The sequence below is a fragment of the Sinocyclocheilus rhinocerous genome, unplaced genomic scaffold (genome assembly GCF_001515625.1).
Source record: "Sinocyclocheilus rhinocerous isolate Xijiao unplaced genomic scaffold, SAMN03320098_v1.1 scaffold953, whole genome shotgun sequence".
Lineage (NCBI taxonomy): Eukaryota > Metazoa > Chordata > Actinopteri > Cypriniformes > Cyprinidae > Sinocyclocheilus > Sinocyclocheilus rhinocerous.
Genome location: NW_015643169.1, coordinates 677,112 through 704,781, shown reverse-complemented (window position 1 = coordinate 704,781; position 27,670 = coordinate 677,112). Strand labels below are relative to the sequence as shown.

The 27,670-nt window shown below is 34.6% G+C and overlaps 1 protein-coding gene across 1 annotated transcript; it reads left to right on the top strand.

Annotated features, from left to right (window-relative positions):
* The first annotated feature begins 1,300 nt into the window (after positions 1 to 1,300).
* LOC107756988 (protein jagged-1a-like) lies at positions 1,301 to 27,199 on the top strand. Its single transcript, XM_016574320.1, has 26 exons — positions 1,301 to 1,620; positions 1,969 to 2,283; positions 6,761 to 6,796; positions 7,331 to 7,757; positions 8,620 to 8,680; positions 9,681 to 9,811; positions 9,879 to 9,998; positions 12,285 to 12,398; positions 14,156 to 14,269; positions 14,546 to 14,659; positions 16,089 to 16,135; positions 17,657 to 17,830; positions 17,971 to 18,017; positions 18,062 to 18,165; positions 19,593 to 19,757; positions 19,857 to 19,970; positions 20,077 to 20,190; positions 21,196 to 21,309; positions 21,392 to 21,508; positions 21,994 to 22,021; positions 22,094 to 22,101; positions 23,655 to 23,764; positions 23,871 to 24,095; positions 24,208 to 24,339; positions 25,359 to 25,512; positions 26,253 to 27,199. The coding sequence occupies exons 1-26, from the start codon at positions 1,549 to 1,551 to the stop codon at positions 26,804 to 26,806; spliced, it is 3,711 nt and encodes a 1,236-aa protein (XP_016429806.1). The 5' UTR covers positions 1,301 to 1,548; the 3' UTR covers positions 26,807 to 27,199.
* Positions 27,200 to 27,670: the final 471 nt, after the last annotated feature.

Below are 27,670 nucleotides of genomic sequence, written 5' to 3'. Positions count from 1 at the left end.
CAGGGGTCCTGTGTTGTGATATTCAGGATTCTTGCTCATGAATAATATATGCATATTAACAGGACTGTCACAACGGCAACTTGTGCCGAAACGTGTAGCAAATAAACCTCATTAGAATGCAATCTAGTGAAGTAGTGAAAATGCAATAAGGCAGAGACACCAGGAAAGAAGGTCAGAGAGAGATGCCTAATGCGATTCGTCTATGATTACGTCTATGCAGGCTCATGGGTAAAAAACTGACAGAGATCGTGTGTGTGCTCTCTGAGATGTACAGACCTAGACAGGATAGACACCACTTTTAATTTTACATGAATGAACATGACACTATAAAGGACGGATGTACAGTCCGTACAATGGATCGTCCTGCTGTGACTTGGTGTCGATTGTTAAGACAATGAAACATTAAAAATGTATTTCCAGTGGACAAAAAAAAACATGGTTGTAAAAACTGTGACATAGCAAATTCAGAGTAAATGGCATCCACCTGACTAAGGTTCAGTCTTTTCAATATAATTTAGTTTGTTTTATTATAAATGTATTTATATATGGTAGTTTCGTACATATAAAATATACAATATCACATTTCATTTCATTTATTTTATTTTATAATTGAATTCTGATACCCTTTATTGTTTTTATTTAACTGGCTTTATTATATATTTATTATTATATGGTAGTCTTGCACATATATAATTATTTATTTTACATTTTATTTTATTTTATAATTGAATCCTGATACTCATTATTATTTATTTAATATTTAATATTCTGAATTTATTATATATTTATTATTATATTGTAGTCTTGTACATATAAATGTATTTATTTAACATTTACAATTATTATTTATTATCTTATTTTAACTTATCTGATTTGATTTCATTTTAGAATTGAATTATGATACCCTTTATTATTTATTCAATATTTAACTGATTTTATTATGTATTATATATTTATTATTATATGGTAGTCTTGTACATATAAAACTGTTTATTTAATACATAAACACATTTTATTTAATGTTTAATTGATTTTATTATATATTTATTATTATATGGTACACTTTAACATCTAAAAATTTACAATCCATTTTATTTTTATTTTATTTTATAATTGAAACCTGACACCCTTTAATATTTATTTCATATTTAAGTGATTTTAAAAAATCCTTCAAATAATTAGGGCAAAAAAAATTGCTTTAGAAAACAAGGTAGATGTTATTTCCACCCATGGCCCCGCCCAGTCATGAATATGTAATCATCGCAAGTGTCGGCCCCGCCCCTCCTCCGTGAACGGGCTGTATAGATGGAGCGCTCGCCTGGCCGCATTCGCAGCTTTTCCTCTCCAACCCGTGGGCATTGTTGTAAAAACAGAAGGACAATACAAGAATAGAGTTGCGGATAATAGAGCCATCAGGGAATCTGTCCTCTGTTTGATCTGAGCGGCTCTGTCCTCGTGCATGAGGCACTATATGAGAGCCGTGTGTCGGCTGAAGTTCTAGTTTCACAGCGAACGGTCCCAACAGACAGACAGACAGACAGAGGAGGCATGATTCGGAGACGGAGTCCAAGTTTTGCGGTGCTGTCCGTTCATGTGCTTTTGCGGTGCCTGTGGATGCGGGTACGTGCGGGTTGCCTTTTGTGACATTACTGTTTATGTGATGCTATCTGAACATGTACATAGGAATAGATTGGAACTCAGGTAACCTGATGTCATGTGGGTCTTATGTGTTTAAAAAAAAAAAAAATGTATTTCTCTTTTTCTCAACTTTTGAGTTAAAATGGCTTTTAAAAACCTTTTGACAGATTTTAATTCTTTATGCACACAACTGCGATCAACAGAACATTTCTGGACAATAATTTAGCACATAAATTCATATAAATAGATAGAGAGATGATAAAGATATATGTCCCATGTGACAAATACTGTACTCTAATATTATTTCCCCCCGTGTTTTTAATATTCCAGGTATGTGAGGCATCGGGGCATTTTGAGATGCAGGTTTTGTCCATGCAGAACTTGAACGGGGAGCTGCAGAGCGGCGCGTGCTGTGACGGTGACGGTGCCCGCGACGCGGCGGACCGCTCATGCACGGCGGACGAGTGCGACACGTTTTTCCGCGTGTGTTTGAAGGAGTATCAGTCGCGGGTGTCTTCGGGAGGCCCGTGCAGCTACGGAAGCGGATCTACTCCCGTTATCGGTGGGAATACTTTTTCTGTCAAGCCCCTCGACAACGCGAACGATAAATCCAGGATCGTGCTGCCCTTCAGCTTCGCGTGGCCGGTGAGTTGAAAAGGCTGTTTTGTTAGCAAAGCCGTTGGGAAATCGTAATCTGATTAAACAAATCCGCTAAACATAGGATTACGGGAGACCGGGGCTAGTTGTCAAACACTTTACCACAGTAAATATTTCCCACGGTGGGTTTATTTGCGAAAGTCAGTTTGTGACTACTTGTTCAAAACAGCCACTGTTATTGGCCATGAAAAATGTACAGTGTTTGTGACAACATGTCCCCAAAAGCAGATCATAAACTTGTGACAACTTGCCCCGGTCTCACCAACATACCATTTTCCATGAAGCTTGTTTGTGAACGCCGGTTCTGTCCCGTTCTCGTGCTCTGGGCCATGACATTCCTGTATGAAGACGCTCAGGTTGGACAGGTGTTGTGTTACTCCACCCTAGCCGGCACAATCCGCCAGTATCCTCTGAAAATAGCAGGACAATGCGATGTGAAACACCTCAGTTTATCTCCAGCACCTACTGATGGACATTCAGAGGCTGTTTTACACACAATGGCCACAGGAAACTGCTCTTAGATATCTAGTCAGACCGCCATTGATCATTTAAAGGGGGTTATCTCACTATCTCTAATTGTCTTAATGAAACCTATAGTGAGCTGCCTACCTAGGCAGCATTTTTGGGTATCATAGGTGCCCTGCTAGTCCAAAATGTGCCTATGATGCAGGCAAATTAATCCTGTCTAGGTTGGTCCACTAGGGTTTGAGGCACATCCTATAATTCAAACTAAGCATGCATTCATATGTGAGGGTTTTGTATGGCCAGTGCTTATATACAATATTATGACAGCTACAATATTATGACAACATAATGCTGTATGCTGAAATAAAAAATGACAATACAATCATAGCAAATAATAAATCAACACCTATTCTACAAAATAAAAAAAATTAAAAAATGATATAACATGGTTGACTCATGTTGATTATTCAGTTATTCATCCAAACTGATTTATTGGTCTATGAATACATTTTGTGTGCAACAGACCAACATATAGTTTGTTATTTGGCCATTTTAAAATTATTGCCATTTGCTGAGGTATGCCTGATTGACAGAAGTGTTAGTTCCCCTTTAGTTAGCTCCCAAAATTGTCAATGAATAATACACATTTTTTGGGTGTATATGAGTAAGGGTTATGCAAAACAAGTGTTTTTTTTATTTATATTTTTTATTTTGCAATTTTACAATCACGTTTGAGGTATATTGACCAGAGACCATCATCTTGATCTCTAGTCCACATGTTGTCAACTTCTGTATTTGTGAAAAATTTCCAAATCGATTCATTTTCCAATTATTTATTTCTAATTATTTTAGTTTAGGATTATTAAACCAGGAAGTTCCTATCTTATTTTACAGATTTATTTTTTAAATAAAATTGTAAAAATGTATTTTTATTTTAAATTATTTTATTTTAAATGGATTAATTGTCAAATTATTTATTTGTAATTAATTTAAGTAAATATTATGCCAAATAAATATACATTTAATTGTAGAAACTGTTCAAATTCAATAGTGTGATAGGGTATATCAGCTTTATATCAGCCATCAGCCACCCTGCTCTATAAGATATTGGCATCGGCCATCAAAAAACTGTATCGGTCGACCACTAGACGTTGCCATCAGCCTTTGAAAATCTCTTATCAGTCAGCCTCAACTTTTTTTTAGAGCATCGCCCAAGCCAGATCTGATTTTGCCATCTAATTTTCTCCATTCTGAATCTGAATGGTGCAATTGTTTTTGCTGAAGCCCATGTTTACTTTCACAACTCCTAAGGCCGAGCCGTCAGTACGAGGTCAAAGTAAGTCAGTCTGATAGTCCAATTAGGGCCAGTTACCGTGGCAGCCGCGCTCAAACATCTCACCCCCTGCCCACGTCGATCAGAGCGGTCTAGACCTGCCTCACAGCCGCTCTGAATGGAGATTAATTAGACATTGTCATCTTGCATGCTTTCTTTTCCGTCACAAGTCTACCTAGCAATTGAACTCCGCGCAGCCTGCGATGCTGGATTGTTGGACGCCGGTTCAACAAAGCGGGTTTACAAAGACACACAGGGGGTCTTTGCATGACTGTGTGTGTGTTCTGCTCTATTTGTTGTTCGTTTTCGCATCATCAGCAGCGGTCAGATGAAAATGCAGGGTGTGTGTATGGATGTTTCAGGCCGTGTCTTGGTAACCAGTGTCCTGCTGTTAGTGAACTTGGAGACTAGAGAACTTCTAGATTGAGTTTGATTGTACTGTTGATATTTCATGCTTCACTCTTAAACATCTTTAATGGTTCCATAAATTCAGCTAAAAACTTCTTGTTAAGAACCTTTTTTCACTGTATAGCATTGTTGAGTTGCTCTTTGGAGATGTTCTGTTACATTTAGGTTTTATGATTCATATATTGGTTTAAGGGATCTCTCAGTAGCATTGCTTTGAAAACCCTGGAACCTTTATTTTTAAGAGTGTGGGTTGTAAAACCCTTTTGGGCACATATACTTTTAAAAAGTTAACTTGGTCTGATTAGGGCTAGCTGATATAATAGATATTCACAAATATAGCCTATTTGCAGTGATTTTATTGGAAGTATAACATGAAGCAACATCAGTAATATCTGGTGTTGGAAAAGCTTTGTTAGTAAGTTTGATTCAGTTGAATCTAACTGTCTGTTTCAATGAATCAATGCATGGAATTTTTAATATATTAAAGGGTTTTGTAAACAATATGTTAGCATTTATTGTTATATTGGTAAATGTAAATGTATGCATGTAATTACTCATACATATACATAAAATGATCAAATATCCTTCTTAATTCTGTTCAAATAGTGAAAGACGAGCCTTGATTAGTTTCTATAACTTGATTTCTTGCATCAAACATTTTGAATCTTAATGATTACACTGACAAGTTCATTGAAATGATGGTTCATCTAATTGAAAGAAATGTAAGCCATTTCAGAGTGTAAAAATCGACGCGTTCCAGAAAGGCGGGGCATAGAGGAGAAACAATAATGTATAGTATGTGGAAAACAATGTGTTTTTTTAACCTTAAACCGCATAAACACATTTCATTACACCAAATACACAAAATAATGTTCTTTTTAGCAACATCATATGACCCCTTTAAATATTGAGATCTAAATATTGAATACGGTCAAACAAACATCTCCGTCAGTGTGACATGAGTTCTGTCTGAGAGGTTCTTTCTCACACTGTCTCTAGTTCAAATCACTGAGGTGTCACTTGCAGATGAATCCTGTAGCCCTGCTGTGCCTTTCTGTGCATGAGTTTGAACTCTGAATGGCCTGCAGTCCATGCTGCACTCATTTGTGTGTGTGGATGGATGGATTAAAGCTCATAAAGGGTCGTAGATCCCTCAGACTGCAGAGGCAGGAAGAGCCGGCATTATTGGTGTGTGTGAGGTCATCTCAGAGAGCACCGATGAAGTAAATGTTTCTGCTGTCTGTTCTCTGAATCAGCTCGTATTCTGAGAATAATTTCTCAAGCTGTTTCTGTCAGTTTCAAGCTTTTCCTTTTCCTCAAACATCATCTAACATCTCGTCGAGGGTTTTTCTCACACATTCTTTCACTCTCCTGTCTGTCCTGTTACTTATCTTCAGTCGATGAAGAGCCAGATAGTGAAAGTAGTTCAGTGATGTCTCCTGATAAAGCACAGGGTCATCAATCATTACAGTGTTTGTGAGGCAGTGCTGTATTAATGTTTCTCAAATATTCTGGAAAGGTTTGTTCTAAACCCCTAACCTAAAGAATGAAAGTTCTGCATTAATTAACTGACTGTTCTATTAGTCAAAGATATAAAGCAGCACAATTGTTTTCAACATGTTTCTTAAGCACCAAATCAGCATATTAGAATAATTTCTGAAGAATCATGTGACACTGAAAGGCTGCTGAAAATTCATCATTGCCATCATTGGCATATTCAAACTGTTATTTTAAATTGTAATAATATTTCACAGAATGATAAATAGTTTTTGTAAACGTTGTACTTTAAGATTAAAGTATACTTTTAAATGCTTAATTTTACATTGTTTTACTGTCAAAAATTTTAAAATTCAAGATTCAAATTTCAAATTTCACATAGTCTAGCATTGATAGAATGTTTTGAACAAGCAGTCATGATGTCATTGTATTATTTGCATATTGAATTATTTAATTTTCTTTCCTGCATATTCTTAACCATTTAGCTCTATAATTAGTAAAAACCTTTTGGCGATAAGTCATAGGATGAACGCATTACTTATTGGTTTATAATTTTTCACCCCATAGTTACACCTTGAAGTCTTTTTAAACTTCACCCGTTTTAGACAACTATATAACTTAAATCAGCAGAATTTGAAACACAAATGTTCAAAGAACACACAAAAACATTGTGAATGAATATAAGATGAAGATTATCCAGTTTAAAGTGATTCTTTGAGATTGTGTGTATTGGTGATTTCATGTGTGTTGTCTTTCTTTCAGAGGTCATATACGTTGATTGTGGAGGCTTTGGATCCTGTATTTCTGAAGGACAGGTTTGGGTCAAGACAGTTCTCTTAAACCAAGAGCCACACACACTTCACACACTCGTCTCACAATTTACAGCCCTTCGGCCAAATATCTCACCGCTGTGCTGGATTCTGGCCGGCACTGAATAAATTACTACAATATTTCTCTGCCCAATAGTAAACAAAGTCTATAGTACACTGCTCTTAAAGGGACAGTTCGCCCAAAAATCTGTCATTGTTTTTTGTTTACATGTCCTTTGAAACACAAAATGAGATATTAAGCAGAATGTCTGAGCTGCTCTATACATCAAACATCAAAAGGTAATGGTGATTTATGCTATCAAGCTCCAAAAAGGATTTAAATTTAGATCTATTTGTCAAGCTAAGCTATCATATGGCTTCAGAAGACTGGGAATATAGGGTATGTTTAATGTAAGGAAACATTTGTGATACTTTTAGTGTTTTTTGTCTATTTTGGTGGTATAAATTGTATTTTTGTTGTATACAATAGGCATTCAGCCTAATATCTCCTTTTGTGTTTTAGAAACCTTTCACCTTTAAGCCATTACACAAATCCGCTTGTTGCGATCAGACTTTGTGTGTGCATCAGGGTTTTGTAAGCTGGCATAATTTGACAGTCAAGCAGAACAGAGGCGTATTTAAACCACAGCTGCCCACTAAAGTGTCCATTTCTTTCTGTCTCACTCCTGTAGGCATTAATGGACAAGTCATAGAGAAAGCGGTCCAGTCAGGCATGATCAACCCAAACCGTCAGTGGCAGGTCTTGAAACACAATGGCCCCGTGGCTCAGTTCCAGTACCAGATTCGGGTGACCTGCGACGAGCACTACTTCGGCTTCGGCTGCAATAAGTTTTGTCGGCCCAGAGATGACTTCTTCGGCCACTATACCTGCGATCACAATGGCAACAAGACCTGCTTGGAGGGATGGGCTGGCCCAGAATGCAACACTGGTAAGTGGTGGGGCCTTTGTCAGATTTACAGTGCTGTTGTGCATGAATTTATGGATTTATTGCTATAGGTAAAATACTTCACATTTCATATTTGAGGTCTGTTTCCATTGGGCACATTAAAGTTTGATGTGTTCACACTACAGTTTCAAAGTTTGAGGTTGGTAAGATTCGTTTAATGTTTTTGAAAAGGTCTCTTGTGCTCACCAAGGCTGCATTTATTTGAATACAGCCTTATAAATAATATCGGGAATTTAAAACCTGAAATACTCATGGAAAATTAATTAACATTTTAAAAAGTCATGTACATTTCTATAATGAATATATTTTTCATAATGTTTTAAAAATATATTTAATTTTAATGTTTAATCGGCAACAAAATGTTCTTTTTGACAATAAAATAAAATATAAAAAAATCACAAAACAATGGAAAACATCATGGAAATTCATTGTTCAAAATGTGTGGGAATGAGATTTAGGCTTGGTCAGACTGGAGTCATACTGGCTCTGTATCATTGACCTCACAGGGATGTTATTTGAGATTGTCACTATCACAACAAAGCTTTGTCTCAAACACACACACACACACACAGCATCCCGTCTGCCAGCTAGTGTGTGTTACTGTTTGATACGGTGTGGGTTTGCGACAGTATTAGGGTGGATTTAATCTCTGTAATAGTGTTTATTCCCTCATTCACTCCCGCATGAAGAAACACGAGTGGAGGGGAGGAGAAATGACATCATTGGCAGAGGGTGCGATGATGTTCAGAGCGGCTGGAATGGCGTGATGATAGAGAACTGCTGAGATCACACAGATGGAGCTGATAGCAGTAACCATATCCCTCTTTCTGTCTTGTTTTCTTAGCCATCTGTAAGCAGGGCTGTAGCACCGAGCATGGCTCCTGTGAAATGCCTGGATATTGCAGGTAACACATAGCATTTATTATACGGATAATGGATTTAATGACTCTTTTCCAAAATCAAGTGAGCTGACTTCTGGCTAAATGGGCAGCTCCCTTCTAAGGTAGCATGCCAAAAAAAAATCCTAGAGTCTCATAAGTAAACTCAAATGAAACCCCAGTTTCTGCACTGGCCTACTATTAAGTGACTGATTTGGAACACTACGGTGACAACATATAGAATCTCATAACTAGGGCTGCAAAATTAAAAAATTTTAATTAAAAAAAAATTTTTTTTTTGATAACTGCACTTGTAGTTTAAAATTGTTTTTTTTTCTTTAAAGAGCTTTTTTTCTAAAGAGGTTTTCTGTGCATTTTTGTAGTGCTGCCAAATTTGGCCACATTTTTAAATATATTATTAACCCTAAACATAACCCTATTATTTATTAATAATAATGAAAATAATAATATTTTTATTTAACAGTAAAACTGTAAAAATACAATATCAATTTTTGTCTTAATTTCTTTTTCATTTCCAAATGTTAAACCATCAAGCTTTTATTTTGAATAGTTTAAATGTAAGCGTGTTGTTAAGCTAATGACATAATACTGAAATAAGTAATAAAATGCACAAATGTTCAATAATATAGTCTTTTGATTGTGAATTTTTATAAGATTGAACTATGTTTACTGATATTGTTCAGTAGTTAATAAAATATAACTGTTTATATTCAACATTTTGTGTATGATTTGTTTACTGTACAATGCATTATAAGATTGCCTTATCGGCAAAATAAATAATTTATTTTGGCCCAACGAAGTGCCTTAAAAAGCAGCATAAGGTTGCCGCGTACCCTCAGTAGCAGCCTTTGCATTGTGAGTGAGTGCACACATTATGCCTAATGTATCCTATCTAGGTAGGCAGCTCACTAGGTATTGCAACAGTGTCACATTATGTCAGCGATTTCATGTTTCAAAAAGTGCATGTGGTTCAGTATATTCAGAGGCGATGTTCTGCCCTTCACAGGTGTCTGTACGGCTGGCAGGGCGATTACTGTGACCAGTGTATCCCCCATCCCGGTTGTGTGCACGGCACATGCGTCGAACCCTGGCAGTGCCTGTGTGACACCAACTGGGGAGGGCAGCTCTGTGACAAAGGTATTCTATTCTATTCTATTCTATTCTTCAGCTTGGGTCAGTTGTTGAAATGTTTTGTTTTATTTAGACTTGAACACCTGTGGCACATGGCAGCCCTGTCTGAATGGCGGCACCTGCAGTAACACGGGACCAGACAAATACCACTGCGCCTGTCCTGATGGCTACTCGGGACAGAACTGTGAGAGAGGTGGGTCACACACATACACACCTCACATGGCTGATGTCCACCGTAAACATACTGTAAAAAAGAGGAAATGATGTCATGGGCAGGGGGAGGAGGAATGGGAGTGGCGCCGACTCCTGATTGAACTTTGTGACATAAGTTCAGTTTCATTCTGAGTTTTATGAATCACAAAAACCTGAGGATGCATAATGATTTCTCCATATTTATTACACTACTGTTACACTACAGTTGGGATTGGTAGGTTTTTGGAATAAGTCTCTTATACTTACCAAGGCTGCATTTATTTGATCAAAAATGTCAGTGAAAAAAGGAATATTCCACATTAATGGAAGTACTGGAGGAAAACCATCATGGATAAAATTCTGATTGATTTGATTTTTCCAAAGAGGATAAAAAGTTGTTCAACAGATGCTTCTTGAGTGCGCGGTTTGCATGTTTCGCTCACGTTACTTATCAGCGAGTCGTCAAATTAAGCCATGTATCATGTTGCAGTTCATACCGGCCAACTGGCAAGAAACTCAATTTTATTTACTCTCCAAAGCCAATTTTTACTCACATTTGGCACTTGGTGAGGGTTGATTCTGGATCCTGCTTGTCCATATTTCTCCTGGATTCTGTCATCTGTCTTTCTTTAGACAGGAGATTTTTATGTGCAGCAAGAACAGAGAGATACACAAGCAAACATACACTTACTAATCAAGCAGTCCGTGTCCTGGCCAAGCCTAAGAATGCAGTGTGCATTCATTTGATTTGGGCAGAATAATGCATCACATCGTGTGCAGGCTCTATCACATATGTGTGTTGGAATAGATCTGTTGGTTGGGTTGTTTTGGCATGATGTGTCTCCTGTCAAACACACCTCTCCAGGACAGAGTAATAGAGATATTTTTTTGTTCTTCTGTTTTCATTTTGTTCTGGTTTGCTTCGATTTTCGTAGATCCTTTTTCTTATGTTTTATTGGAAATAAAAGCTCACAGCCTCTTGCTTCACTCGTCTGTTTTTGTTGGTGGTCTCTGTTCGGTGTGAGAAAGGCCAAAGGGGCTTTCCCATCCACTGACTGATCTGATAAAGAGCGATAGAGCGAAGAGAGGGAGGGACTGGGAGATTGAAAGGGGGAAAACCAAGACATGATCCTGCCTGACTGTCTGTGAACAATAAAAGACAATGTGATTTGATGCAACAAAACTCATACTGATTATTCTCTCTCTTGGTTCGCATTCAGTTGACCCTTTGTTAAACTCTGCCTGCTTACCATTGCTCGGTCTGAGAAGCTTTACAGAATGTCCCATGATTTCTGAATTGGGGAAAAGCACAGTTTTCAATAAAGCTTTCCAGACACCGAGGCCTTTCATATAATTACATTAGAAAACTGTAAAAGATTTTTATTTTATTTAATATTTATTTTTTTGTGGCAGATGCTAGTGAAATGTCAGTTTGTTGCTGCAATCGTACATCTGTGTTTCCACAGCGTTGTAAAATAAGTAAAAAAAGAAGAAAAAAAAAGAAAAAAGGGAAATGGAAACCGCATAAATGGAGTAAACAAATATAAAATAAGAAAATTAAAAATAAATGAATAAATAAAGATTAGCAAAGTTATACTTTTAAATTTAGTCATTATGTACAGTCAGCGGGTGATATATTAATTTAGGCTATTTTATATAGTTATTTTAGTATTATTTATTTACTATTACAGTTTTTATCAATATTTTGAATTGGTTTTTATTTGTATATTTTCCTTTTTTGTTTTAAATTTAGGTAAAGTTTCAGTAAATTTTTTTGTCATTTTTATTAGTTTTTTTTAATAATTATATATTTCTATATTTTTTATTTTTAGGTTTATTTTCAATGAGTAATTTTAGTACTTATGTAAGCTTAACTTGCCAAGGCAAAATTTTATTTTATTTTATTTTATTTTTCAATTAACAAAACCTATTATCAATGGTTTTCATTAACAATAACACTGCCTGACATGAAGTGGCTATTAACTAACTAACTGGTTAAATAAATAGACATGAAATTTTGATTTGAATTGTAATTATTTTGTTATGTGAGTGGGAAGAGACCGTGGAGTCATAAGATGACATGAAACAAGCGGAGGCATACAGTGCTGCTAGAATAGAAAGGGAGTTTGTCATTGTTTGGCAAATGTGTGGTCCGTGTGTTTTATTTTGGGGTAAAATGTCTGTGTATTTTATGCATTCCTTCAGAAAATGCTGTTCTGTCTCAGTTTTGCTTTGATTGTGTATGAGCACTACATTATAACATCTCTCTCTCTCTGGCTCTCTGCAGCAGATAACGCCTGTCTGTCTGAGCCGTGTCTGAATGGAGGCAGTTGTGTGGAGTCCAGTCAGGGCTTTGAGTGTCAGTGTGTGCCGGGCTGGACCGGGCCGTCCTGCAACATCAGTAAGCCATCTCTGCAATGTCTCAATCTGCTCAGATCTGCCTTTCGATTTTTCGTACCTCACACTGACTTTGAAGGAAAGAACTGAGCCATATATAGAAATCAGAATGTCACTCTTTGACTCGGGCCAGAAAGCAACCACCCAGAATAACCTAGCAATTGCATGTCATCACATTAAAAATTCAGGATATTTCCTTCACTGCTTTCTGGTATTGTGACAAAATCTTTTCTTTTTGGACTAAAGTACATAATTTTTTACAAAGTCTTTTAAAGTTGAAATTTTGTTTTTCTCCGGAACTGTATTTGTTATACAGTGGAGTGGAGACTGTGTTTGACTTCCACACCAAACAACTGTTTCTAATTTTGGTTTATCTGGCAAAGAAATGTATATTGTTACTGTGGTCATCTCCTCAAGTACCCTCTTTTAAAATGTGGTTGTCTCAAATATCTACGTTACTTCCACTTTCCTTTGATATACATCAAAAGTCGAATGATATTTGGCAGATATGGACACCTCTCTGGTGCTACATTAACAACCTCTCTTGATCTTCTATTCTATGGTGCATATTTATTCTCTAGCCTGACTGTATTCACTTTTCTACCTGATTGTATGCTTCTTATTGTTTTCCATTGTATAGCTGAGACTGTATCTGTATGTTTATGTGCATTAGAATAACCGACTAATAGAAATAAAAAAATAAAAAAATTCAGGATATTTGTACCTTAATCTACAAGAAAGTAAAATATCCTTACCAGGGGTGGGTGATATTGTTTTTGTATGAACCTCAAAATTTTGTTGGATTTATGCTTAAGAGAAAAAAAAAACTTTTTGCCAGTAGGGGATGACAAGTAAATATCAAGATATATGATATGAAAATACATCTTGCACAGTGTTGCTTTTAAAATAAATGAATCTTGTTTTAAGGATGTTTAGAAATGTTTGCTTTTAAACAAGATTAACTAAGAAAATACTTATTAATAATGATTAAATAATAATGTTGAAAATATTCACTATTATTCCACTGTAAAATGAGTATAAATTAAGAAAATATATTAATATGAGTTAGTATTAAGAAATGTATACTAAGTATTAAATCTCATTAACAACAAGTGTCAACATTATTAATAATAACAATTTATTATTATTAGAATTAATTAATTAGAATTATGATAACAGTTTATTATTGTTGTTGTTATTTATACAGTTCTTGTCATATGATGTTTAAATAGTTTTGAAAGAAGTCTCTTATGCTCACCATAGCTGCATTTCTTTGATTAAAAAAACAGTTAAAACAGAAATGTTGTGAAATGTTATTACCATATGAAATGACTGTTTTCTGTTTGAATAGATTTTAAAATGTAATTTATTACGGTGATAACAAAGCTGAATTTTCAGCATCATTACTCCAGTCTTCAGTGTCACATGATCCTTCAGAAATCATTCTAATATATTACTATAACCCAGAATAACAAAGCAAGCGCATGCCAATACATTAAAAACCACTCTGAACACCTTAGCAACGGCACAGCAACACCATTTGAACCATTTAAAATACGCCAGTATCACTGCAGTGACTTCTGCGTAATCAAGGACCACTTGTGTTTCTTCAGCAAAAGTGAAAATCAAGTTTTATAGCTGTTTTCTTACATAAACATTTGTTTCCCTTTTATTTGATACTTAACTGAAACAAAACTCTGAACTTCAGAAGTCTCTTAAACTATGATGCAAATTTCCTCTGTGTGTCCTCCTCTTCCTCAGATGAAGATGACTGCAGTCCGAACCCGTGCAATCACAGCGGCGTGTGCGTGGACCTGGTGGACGGTTTTAAATGCGTCTGCCCTGCGCAGTGGACCGGCAAGACCTGTCTCATTGGTGTGTGTGTGTGCTTCTGCTCCCTCTCTTTCTTTGAGTCAGGGTGTGTTTGTTCTAAAATTCAATTTACCATGGTAACCGAATCAGCCTTGGAAGAATTTAAGTACCAGCCCACCATGAGACCCCCGCCGCTGATTCATAGAGATTCAGAGAGCGCATTTACAGTCCATTAACACACACGCACAAATTCCTCAGGGACGTTTGGCTGCATGCCTATCAGTCTGATTGTAATTTAGACTGCGCTCGTGCTGATTTCTTTTGTCATTTTTGGCTCAGATGCTAATGAGTGCGAGGAAAGCCCGTGCGTCAATGCCCACTCCTGCCGGAATCTGATTGGCGGATACTTTTGCGAGTGCCTCCCTGGTTGGACGGGCCAGAATTGCGACATCAGTAAGTATGTCACGGTTTCAAATGAAAGCAGTCAGAGATTGAATTCTTAGGAGCTCTAAATGAAGTTCACGTATCCAAATAAAACTCATATCAATATGTTTTCATATCATATAGCAGTTTCGGGGAGTAATTAAGTAGTGATCAGTGTTGGGTGAATGCATTACTAAGTAATTAATTACTGTAACTTAATTTTCCTTTGAAAAAGTAAAGTAAGGGTTACTCTTCTGTAATCTAATTACAGTTACTTCTGATGTAATTGAATTAAATACTGTATAGACTGTAGAACAATTCTATATAAAAATAGTGGATTTAACATTAAAATGTGACATTTAATGCTAAAATGTATGTTTTTAATGTAACCCTCTCCCTTTAAATACTTTGGTAAGTTCAAGAATTATTTATGCAAATTTATATATATATATATATATTTTTTTTAAAATAAAGAGCATTTTCATGTCTATCTTTGTATTATTCAGCCGGTCGAGGTTTATACAGGATTTAGAAGGTGATTTGTAAGAAGTAATGCCATACTTTAGAGAGTGTAATAGTAAAGTTACTAATTACACTCTTGGAGATGTAATTAGTAGCTAGTAATTAATTAATTTTTTAAGTGTTGTTATTGTTAAATAAAACTATTAAAATAAAATTGGCAACTAACTAAAATAAAAAAGTTCAAATACTAAAATGAAAAAAAAAGAAAAATGAAAATAAATTATTATTCTATCACTAAATAGAAATAAATAAATAAAATAAAAAAACATAAAAAGCTCATTCAAAATATTAATAAATACTACAATAGTATATAAATTATACTAAACATCACATTTATATTACTTTTACTTTTTAAATATTACTTTTTTTTTAACAAACTAATTTGTGAATTTAGAAGCATAACAGTAGTTGTCCATTATTTATTTCCTATTTTTCCAACAACTAGTGGTTTAGTGTGGCAAAACACAGTAGGTTCACTGAAATGAATCAGTTCCATAAAATGTCATCGAATAGTTTTCTTAAAAATCCCAGGATGACATTTGAGCAAAGCTCTTATCATTTGTAGAAAGGGCATGAATGATACCTAGAATCATTGAGAAGAGGTTTTTTTTATTGACCAGATGTTTCATTTTTGTCTGGTTGATGATAAATTAGCGAAACAACTCCCGTAGACTCACACTAAACGAGGGACCTGAGCAATATTTAGATACCAGAATATCAGAGTATCTGATGCATTGCCACTTGTGTGTTAGTTTATTCAATATTTTGGTTAATTTTATTAGCTTTCAGCTGCTAAAAGAGTCTAGTATTCTCAGCCCTCTCTGTTTAACATGTTTCACCTTGTTTAAACTCAAGATTTTCTCCCTAAAATGCAGAAAATGCAAATAAGTGTGCTTTCTTGGCGTGATTTCTGAAATATGAACTGATATTTTGACAGATGTCAACGACTGCCATGGACAGTGTCTTAACGGAGGACTGTGTAAGGTAAGGCCTCAAATGTTTTCCATCACTTTTGGCAGATGTGAAAAAGCCCCCCAGAACCACTTTCTCCGTTTCTATCACCTCCGTCCATTTCTGTTTAAAAATAGCAGAAGCTGAGTCATGTTTTGGAGAGTGAACATAAAGACAGAGTGAGTTTGTAAAACGATCGGATTACCATAAACATTCTTGTCTCCTATTCATTGTTTTTTCCACTCTCTTGGTATACTTTGCTCACTCTGGTTCAGCGCTGTAGTCCAGGCTGATTCGTGTACAGCTGGAATACATTAGGACATTGTCTGAGCCAGTTAGCTCTCAAAACACAGCGAGTAAAGTCCTAATCAGTCCTGACAATCCCGTGCTTGATTTGATCAAATGAAACATGTTGTAATTGGACTTTAGGATATTAGTCCCTTGTACTGCAAGAAAGTAAAATATCCTCACTATAGGGATGGGTGATACTGTCTTTGCATAAACCTCACAAAATTTTGTTAAAAGAAAAAACTATTTGTCAGTGGACCTAGAAAATAAAATTAAAAGGAAAATAAAAAAGATTTAATCTATGAAAGTATGTTGTATCATACACAGTTTTGCTTCTCAGGTAGATTTATTTTGTAGGTGTTTGGACATTTTTGCTCGAAAATGATACTTACTGAATGATACTACTTAAGTAATTAATAGTTATTAAATTATATTATTAATGATATTTAATTAATAATATTAATACACTTAATTATTTTAAAGTATAGCAAGTAAAAATAATAAATTTTTATTATTATTGTGCTGTATAACAAGTAATGATTATTCAATTATAAAATATAAATAAAAGGAAAATATAATTATAAAAGAAAAATATTAATAATTATTAAATATATAGATGATTAATAATTGTCAACACCATAGTATTATAAATAACAATACTAATAATTGTTTTGTTGTTATTATTATTACTATTATTGTTAATGTTTACAATCATTTTTATTTATTATCTTACTCAGTATAAAATAATAATAATAACTTTTTATTTTACAATACATTATTATTACTATTATGTATAACAAATAAGAATTAAGAAAATAAATAATTATTCAAATTTAAGTAATTAAAAGAAAAATATAATTATACATTTAAATGCAGATAATTATTAAATAATGATTAATCATTATTGTCAATATCATAGTATTATTAATAATAATAATAGCACTTGTTATTATTACTATTACTATTAATGTTTACAATAATAATGATTAAATAATGATTAAATAATGATTAATCATTATTGTCAATATCATAGTATTATTAATAATAATAATAGCACTTGTTATTATTACTATTACTATTAATGTTTGCAATAATTATTATTTATTATCTTGATAATAATAATAATACAACTTTTTATTTTACAATGTATTCAATTGATAATAATAATAATGGTATTATTATTTCATACTAATTGTTCTGTGAATATAGTGTTTTGCTGTCCTGTCCTAATGTGTCTCTCCCTCTGTCTGTCTGTCTGTCTGTCAGGATCTGGTCGCTGGATATCGATGTGTGTGCGCAGCAGGCTTTGCAGGTGAACATTGTGAGCGAGACGTGGACGAGTGCGCCAGTCGACCCTGTCTCAACGGCGGACGCTGCCAGGACGCGCTCAATGCATTCCAGTGTTTGTGTCCACCTGCTTTCTCAGGTGTCACGTGTCAGGTGAGCTCCAAAACCTTTTATGTCTTAACCGTTTCTGCTGATTTTTTTTATGTAGTCTTTAATGATTTCTTGTAAACGTGCCTAAATAACTTTGTGAGCAGGTATAAGAGTCTGTGCTGTCGGTGTGATTTTGTCTTCAGCTGGACATAGACTACTGTGAGAGCGGCCCGTGTCAGAACGGAGCACAGTGCTTTAGCTTGGCCTCAGATTACTACTGTAAATGTCCAGAAGATTCTTTAGCTTGGCCTCAGATTACTACTGTAAATGTCCCGAAGATTACGAAGGCAAAAACTGCTCCCAACTTAAAGACCACTGCCTCATCACACCATGTCAAGGTAGGTTACCCCGAGGATCCAGTATATATATATATATATATATAAAATTTATTTTTTAATGAATAATATTAAAATTATTTTATTTTTAGAGAAAATAAATGTAATGTTTTTACTTCTTTGTTGCACTCTACATGTTGAGGTAGTTGGTTTACTGTCAATGAAAGATATCCGTTGGAAACCCATGTTAGCCCTAGAGTGAATACTGGAGGAGTCCTGAAATCTCCAGCTTTATTGAGTGCTAATCGGCGCTCTCAGACTCCAGATCTCCAGCCTCATGTGCGGGTGGTAAGATTATCTGCTTGGGCACATTCTGAGGTTTTAATGGGTACTCGAAATAGAAGTTGAGTCTTTTTTAGTCAGCGCGGGCGTAAGACTATCCTCATCTCAAGGCCTCGGTGCGTTTGATGCCGTGCCATTGTGTACGCCGTAGCGTTAGTGATTGCTAACTCTAGTCTATTGGTCTCCCGGGCTGGTGCACCATGGTAACAGCTAAGATATCGTTACACGATGCATATGCTAACCCGAAGTGAGCTTATACCGAGAGGGGAAAACCCACCGTTAATCATGACGACTTGGCTAATTCTTAGCATGCCGCTGTCTGCTTTCATCATAGCTGTCAGTGTGAAGGAGATATTTGGATGGAAACCCTGGAAATATTTTCACATTTAATTTTTCAGGCCTGTAAAAGTCATGTTAATTCATAATCTTAAAGTCCAACGACTTTTCATAGAAACTTCTATGGTGAATTTTTTTTCTAGTTAAATCATTCAAATGGCACAAATGGCTTTAAAAACAATGGAAAGTCATTGTTCAGACGACTTTTTGCTTTTCAAATAAATTTACCTCGTTTTAGATATTTTTTCTCTAAAGCAAGACTAAATAAAAAAATACATATTGTTAATTATGAAACTTTACAATTAATGATTATTAATATATAATAGAACATTTTTTACTGTATAGCAAGAAATAATAACAATAATAATATCTTGTTTTACGGTAAAATGTTATTATTATTTACTGCAAGAATTATCATTCTTTAAACAAGAATTAAGAAAATATTAAAATACTTATTAAATTAATTATTTAATAAATTATTAATACTTATTAAAACAATAATTATTATTAATGTTGACAATAGTTATATTTATTAAATCTGATCTTAATCAGATTATAATATCAAATGTAATTATTGTCAACATTAATAATATTAATTATATTATACTAATAATAACAGCATTATTATTACTATTAATGCTGTGGAGAGATTCTCAGCTGGGAAATCTAGCTAGCTTCTAAACCAGCTTCTTTGTGGTCTCTAGCTGGTCTAAATGGCTCCCAGTTGGTGGACATGAGTTTGACCTATAGTCTAGATTAAGGATTTTGATCAAAAGGACTCTTAATGACTCAGTCCTCATTTTGTTCCCCAGTGATTGACAGCTGCACGGTTGCCGTGGCGTCTAACAGCACTCCGGGCGGCATGCGGCTCATCTCCTCTAACGTTTGTGGTCCTCACGGCCGCTGTCGAAGTCACGCCGGAGGGCACTTCAGCTGCGAGTGTCAGGAAGGATTCACCGGCACATACTGCCATGAGAGTAAGCCAGATTCGTATCCCAGGGTTCTTTGCTGTTATTAGATTTAACACATTCGCTCACAGACTTTTTAACGTTTTACCTCTCACTCTTTACTCTCAGACATCAATGACTGTGAAAGTAGTCCCTGTCGTAACGGTGGTACTTGCATTGATAAAATCAATGCGTACCAGTGTATCTGTGCTGATGGGTGGGAGGGACACAACTGTGAGAGCAGTGAGTACATTTCAGCCTTAAAAGTCACTTCAAGTGGAAATGAAAATGATTTCATAAATGTCTCTAATTATATTTAGCTGTAAAACATTGTTTGTTTCCAAAACAGACATTGACGACTGCAGCATGAACCCCTGTCGGGACAGAGGAGTGTGTCGTGATCTGGTCAATGACTTTTACTGCGAGTGTGAAAACGGCTGGAAGGGAAAGACTTGTCACTCACGTAAGCCCCGCCTCCTCATTTGCATATCAGCGCATTTTGGCTAGATGATTTATAAAATCGTGTTAATTCATACAATCTTGAAAACCCTAGTGTCGTTTTATGAAAATAACATTCTTTTCTCAATAAATTTTTTCTAGTTATGCTCAGTTAAAATATTTTAAATCGACTGGAAAGTCATTGTTCAGATGCCTTTTTGTCTTTGAAATGAATTCATCTTGTTTTAAGATTTAGATATGTTTGCTTTAAACAAGACTAAATAACGAAATACTTATTAAATTATATTAATAATGATTATTAATTAATAATATTAATACTCATGGTAATTATTACTGTATAGCAAGCAAGAATTAATAATAATAATAATAATTATTATTATTATTTAACATTGCTGTTGTTATTTTACTGTTAAACAAGTAAGAATTAATGAAAATATTCATTATTATTTTGATGTAATCAACAGAACTATATATGTAAAAAAAAATAATAATAAAAAGAGGGATTTTGTCAACAAAACAGCTGTTGTCAAGTAGATCCAATATGTTTAACGTAAGAACTAAATACATTAAAAATCTAGCATGTTTTTTTTTCACAAATAAGAATATTTCAATTGAATTAAATCTTTAAGAATGATATGTAATATTTTTAATTTACATGAAAATATAATATCAGTACATAGTGATAAACAGCCATATTTATCTACATATATTTTTACGAAACCATTTTAATGCATGAAATAGCATGGAAAAATGTCCCTGAGCATTTTTGAGTGATGATACAAATGAATCATTGAATCAGAGTTTTGAATCAGTTCATTTAAACGGACAATTTGGACTGATTCACGGAAACTAATCTGACTTTCTGACTAGTTTAAATCAAACGCTATTATCTTGCAAGTCACGAGACAATGAAAGGATCGCAGAATTAGTCTAATAAATCGTTCAAGTATCAAGTAAATGATTTGAATATAGTCCGTTTGTCTGACACTTGATTTCTTCTCGTTTATAGGCGAAAGCCAATGTGACGAGGCTACTTGTAACAACGGGGGCACGTGTTCTGACGAAGGCGACTCATTTAAGTGCATGTGTGCTCCTGGATGGGAAGGAGCTACCTGTAACATAGGTGAGCCGCTACCAACCTGACTGACCATTTTGGTGAACTAGCCTCTGAATCCGTTTTAAAGCTTTTCCCCTTCACTCCACAGCAAAGAACAGCAGCTGCCTGCCGAACCCCTGCGAGAACGGAGCCACGTGTGTCGTGACAGGTGACAGCTTCACCTGTGTCTGCAAAGAAGGCTGGGAGGGGCTCACCTGCAGCCAGAGTACGGCAAAACTTCCTGTTCCACTTCCTTACTACTTCCTGTCTTGACTCCTGTTTCCAACTCTCACCTACTGCTGCTTAAGGTTCTCTTTCAAACTATATACTAATTGGATAGCTCCTTAACGCTGAAGTGTGTCATTTCTACACCACGAGCGTCATCATTATAGTTGTCTTTGAATATTACACTGGGATAGAAGAAAGTATTTTAACACTGAAAGATTTACACACGTCATCTTTACCTTCAGATGCAGAACTCCAGGTTTTTCTAAATGAACACAGAAAATGGCATGAATAGTTCACAGATTATTAGCAAACATAACTTTATTAGCAAACATGACTGATCTACTGGTTGATGTTGCATCGTGGATTATAGACAGTCGTGCACGTGAACATGCTGCTTTCACTCCAACATTACAATAATCTTCAGATGATTGTTTCTGTGTTCGAATACCGTTAATAACAAAATGTTTGATGCTTCATTTACAGATTCCAATGATTGCAACCCACAACCATGGTGAGCTTCATTTTAAGTCAGTCATTTTGCTGTTGCTTTCAAAATGCAATTAAATTAATTTAATTTTTTAAGCATACTGTGTAATTAAAGGAAGATCTTTTTCATTTATCTAACAATGTAATCATATAACAAATAATACATAGTGATAATCAGCTATATTTACCTTATGTATTTTTACTAAACCATTTCATTGTATGAAATACTGTGCTAATTAAGCTTCACGTGAATAGTAAGATTAATTTCAAATCAATAAATTATGTTGCTGCCTTCAAGTCATGAGGGGATGATCACATTTATGAGATGCGCATACATAAAGAAATTGTTTATTTTTATTTTATGGTGCTGTTTAAGTCATGAACTTAATTCAATTTTAATGAAAGAATCATGGCGGAGGCTAACTGGTATTGATCATAATTAAATTTTTATTGTAAGCATCGACTATAATTTCGTTTATACATATTTTGTATATTGTTAATTAAGAATTGCAATACATTTAGCCAGAAAAAACTAATATAGTCTGTTAATGAATCAATCTCTGTGGGTGGACAATACAAAATATGTAAAGCATTAATTCATAAAATTTATATTTTAATTAAATTAATATTTTCATACAAATGTATATTAAAAAAAATAATAATAAATAAATAAATAATATATATATATATATATATATATATACTTATGTATATAAAAGCTTGTAAGCTTGTTTTTATTTTTTGCATTACCAGTTAAAAAGCTTTCTGTGTTTGTCATCAATTTGAAATAAATGAGATGCAGGGCTGCGGCCCTCCAGGAACTGAGTTTGACACCACTGCTCTATTCTAATATTTATTTTAGCTAATATAATATCTATTGTGTTAATATTATTTTGTAATTTATAATTTTTTTAATCATGATCTCAGACTAGGTTTGTTAGGTGTTGCTACTAAAACCCTTAGTATTTTATTTACATTTTTTCTCATGCTAGATTTAAAGGATATATTATAGTAGCCTTTAAACTTTTGATTGTCTCTATTGTGTTAATATTATGGTGTTATTTATTTATTTTAATCTTTTTTTTCTAGATTTAAAGGATCTATTGTAGTAGCTTTTAAACTTATGATTTTATCTATTGTGTTAATATTATGGTGTAATTTATTATTATTTTTTAAATCTTTCTTCTAGATTTAAAGGATGTATTATAATAGCCTTTACATTTTTTACTTTAACTATTGTGTATATATATATTTTTAATCATGACCTCAGAGTAGGTTTGGCTTTGGTTTTTAATTATTTTTAAATAATTCAGTATTTTAAATAATTTTGGTAATTTGAAATGTACTACATGATACATTTACTAATTTTAATTCTGTAATCTATTTCTTTGTATTTTTCTTAATTAACAGCTTCCACGCACTAGCTAACTTAATGTAATTAGGAAGATCTATGTTTTTTTTTTCTCAAACACATGGCAAACATCATTACCATCACAAATTGAAAGGACAAGTGATAAAAGTTTTAACATAACTGAACCATAACCATAATTCAGTTAAATTTTTCAAGATGTAAAATAGTCAAAAGTGGCCCTAATTAAAGAATAAAAAGTGTAAATGTAGCATGATTTTTTTTTTAAATGCCTAGTTTTTTCTCTCAGTCACCGGACGTCTGTGTGTGGTCGGAGGTGGGATTGCAGTAGATGGAGCAAAGTGGGCTGAAGACTGTAACACCTGTTACTGTCACAGGGGGATTGTCAGCTGCACTAAGGTATGTCAGAGAAAGCCTGTGTGTTGTAGCTGTTGTTAAATCGAGGACAGAAGTTAATAGTGATGCATTATCGTTTCTGAATTCGCTTCCTTCCTCTCTTCCACAGCTGTGGTGTGGCCCTAAACCTTGCCGGATGCTTGGTTCAGGACGAGGCGACTGTCCTCTGGGTCAGCTGTGTGTGCCGGTGCGAGACGAGCAGTGTTTCGTGAAGCCCTGCTCATCACAGGGCGAGTGCTGGTCTGCTCACCGGCCGGCCGTGAGGGCTCGCTGTCACCCCGAGAGTGACTGCACCAACGTCACCTTCACCTTCAACAAGGACACCATGCCACAGGTGAGGCCACTGGGACTGATATTTAAAGCGTGGTGGTGGGGTTGGGTGATTAGGTTGCATGTATTGGATTAATGCACACATTTTAAAATGTTTTCTGATGTGTTGCTCTAAGGGAGTGACGGTGGAGCAGGTGTGTCGTGAGCTGAGGCATCTGTATGTGGCGAAGAATGTTTCGGCTGAGTTTTCCATCTCTATGAGCTGTGAACTCTCTTCTGCCACCAATAATGAGATCCATGTGGCCATCGTAAGTCACATTCATGCAGTATTTCATTGGCTAGAAATAGCTTTTTGTGAGTGCAGTTTTAATATCCTTATTGCATTAAAGAACGACTATGTATAAACGACTGTGTATAAATAATATATTTGTATTATTTTTGTTTATATTATTATTTTTTATTTGCATTATGTATTTAATTTATTTGTGTATAAATAATATATTTGTATTATTTTTGTTTATATTATGACTTTTTATTTACATTATGTATTTTATTTATTTGTGTATAAATAATATTTTTGTTTATATTATTATTTTATATTTACATTATGTATTTTATTTATTTGTGTATAAATAATATATTTGTATTATTTTTGTTTATATTATGACTTTTTATTTACATTATGTATTTTATTTATTTGTGTATAAATAATATATTTGTATTATTTTCGTTTATATTATTATTTTTTATTTACATTACGTATTTTATTTATTTGTATTTTACTATAATTTTGTATTATTTTCATTTTTAACACTAGGCAGTTGCAATTTTGCTTTAATTTAGTAATAGCTTACAAGCTTCAGCTGTAAAAAAAAAAAAAAAAAAAAAGGTTACACCTGAATACTTTTTCTAGCATGTTTTATTTTTATTATTTTTGTTTATTATATTATTATTTTTTAATTTACATTATATATTATATTTTGTTTATTTGTGTTTTATTATTTTAATTTTTAACACTATGCATTTAATTCTGCTTTAATTTAATAATAGCTTACAAGCTTTAGTTGTAAAAAAATATTTATGTCTTAATCATTTTTTAAGATGCATTTCAAAGGAAATAATGTGCATGTTTTTTATTATATTATTTTATTATACATTATGTTGTTGTATTATATTTATTGTTATTATTTTAACACCCCATGCATTTTGTTTGCTTTAATTTAATAACAGCAGCTTCAGTCGTAAAAAGAAACTATAGAAAACTATTTAAGTCAGGATTATTTTTGCATTTTGCATCGCATTTTAAAGGAAATATTGTGTTTTGTAGCATGTGACTGAGGATGTCATTCTCGGCCGGGTTCCTGTTAAAGAGATCACAGAGAGCATCATCGATCTGGTGAGCAAACACAGCGCGAACAGCTCCATCATCGGCTCCATCGCTGAGGTCCGTGTGCAGCGCAGACAGCCACAGAACCCCAACGGTGAGACACCACAGGAAGCACTTACACATTGGAGGAAGTAGCCGTAGGTCAAAATGATGGATGCTCTGATTGGAAATAAAGTACCATTTTATGCAATTTCAGAGCAAATGCATAAATATTGAGATATACACTATCAATCAGAAGTTTGGAGTTAGTGAGGGGTTTCTTTTCATTAAAGAAATTAATACTTGTATTCAGCAGGGATGCATTAAATTGATCAAAAGTGAAAATAAAGACATTTATAATGTTACAAAAGATTTCTATTTCAAATAAATGCTGTTCTGAACTTTCTATTCATCAAAGAATTCTGAATAATGATTTCTGCATACATGTTAAGCAGCACAACTGTTTTTAACATTGATAATAAGAAGAAATGTTTGTTGAGCAGCAAATCAGCATATTAGAATGATTTCTGAAGGATCATGTGACACTGAAGACTGGAGTAATGATGCTGAAAATTCAGCTTTGATCACAGAAATAAATTACATTTTAAAATAGATTCAAATATGAAACCAGTAATTTAAATTGTAATAATATTTCACAATTTTACCGTTTCTCTGAAAAATATTAAGATTTTTTTTTTCCATTTAATTTGAGCTATTTAGCTAATACACCACACTAATCAATTTAATAACATATATCAAATATAATAAAATGATAGATGCTTTTGCACAATGCTGGTATCTAATATTTTGCACATTTGGTTTTATTAATCAGTTTTCATTGTTTTTTTCGTTTAGTAGACTACTTGGTGCCACTGCTGGTTTCCATAGTGACGGCGATCTGGGTTTTGGCGTTGGCGTGGGTGTTCCTGTGGTGCGTGCGCCATCGACGCAAACAAAGCTCCAGCCCCACCGCCATCAACCCCGCCACCCCCTACTCCACGGGAAACGCAGAAGACAACACAGTGAACAACGCCCGCGAGCAGCTCAACCACATCAAGAACCACATCGAGAAGAACGCGTCCAACGGCAGCCTGCCAGGAAAAGAGCTCCACTGCGACGACAAGAACAGCGTCAACGCCAAAATCAGGACGGGTTTCTCCGAAGCCGCCAGACTAGTGCAGGAGGACTCCAACAAGCGTCTGCAGAAGGCGCGCTTTCCACGCCAGTCGGCCTACATGCTGGTGGACAGGGACGACAGGCTGAGCGCCAACGGCACAGACGTAAAAAATCCACACTGGACTAATAAACGAGACAACAGAGACCTGGAGTCACAGCACAGAGCTCCGGATTCACAGCAAAGAGATCTGGACGCACAACACAGCTTGCACAAAATGGAGTATATCGTATAGCAGCCGATGCTCGGCATGGTAGCAATCGTTGCTACATGATGTCACAAAAGGTCAAGCGAAAGAAGACATCCTTTGGAATCAGAACGCTTATTGTTGACTGTCACGACAAAGCCAGACAGTATTTGTTCAGACCTTGCGGTCGGACCACGGGCTGGTCTGTTTTTTTTTTATGGCGTGGCGTCAGTAGGGCTTGAAGATGTTAACCTGTGCTGAACTTTTAGCCTAAAACAGAAAACCAGAATTAGAATGTACTGTAATTGGCCAAAATCTGCTAATTGTGTGAATATGACGAAAACATGTCCAGGTCACATTTTATTCCAGAATTCATAGACATTGTTCACATTGTGACGTTTTTTTTTGAATGACAATTAAAGGGATATTTCACCCACAAATTTAATTTCTGTCATTTATCCACCATTAAGTTGTTCCAAACCTGTATGAGTTTATTCCGTTGAACACAAAAGAAGATATTCTGAAGTAACCAAACAGTTGACGGTAGCCATTGACTTCCATAGTATAGAAAAAATAATATGGAAGTCAGTGGCTACCGTCAACTGTTTGGTTACTTCAGAATATCTTCTTTTGTGTTGTGTTGAGTTGCACAACTTGAGGGTGAGTAAATGATGACAATTTAAATTTTGGGGTGAACTATCCCTTTAAGCGCTCTATCCACCCAAATTCTCATTACTGTACATGTGGGTTTTTTCCCCGTAATTCCCAGTTTTTCCAAAATTGAAATACTGCATTTTTATACAGTACAAAATACTGTAATACTAGGATTTTTATGCAAATCAGCATAAATTACAAGAAGCACAATAAATACCACGTAATTAAAATAGCTTGAATTACACATATTTTCGAATT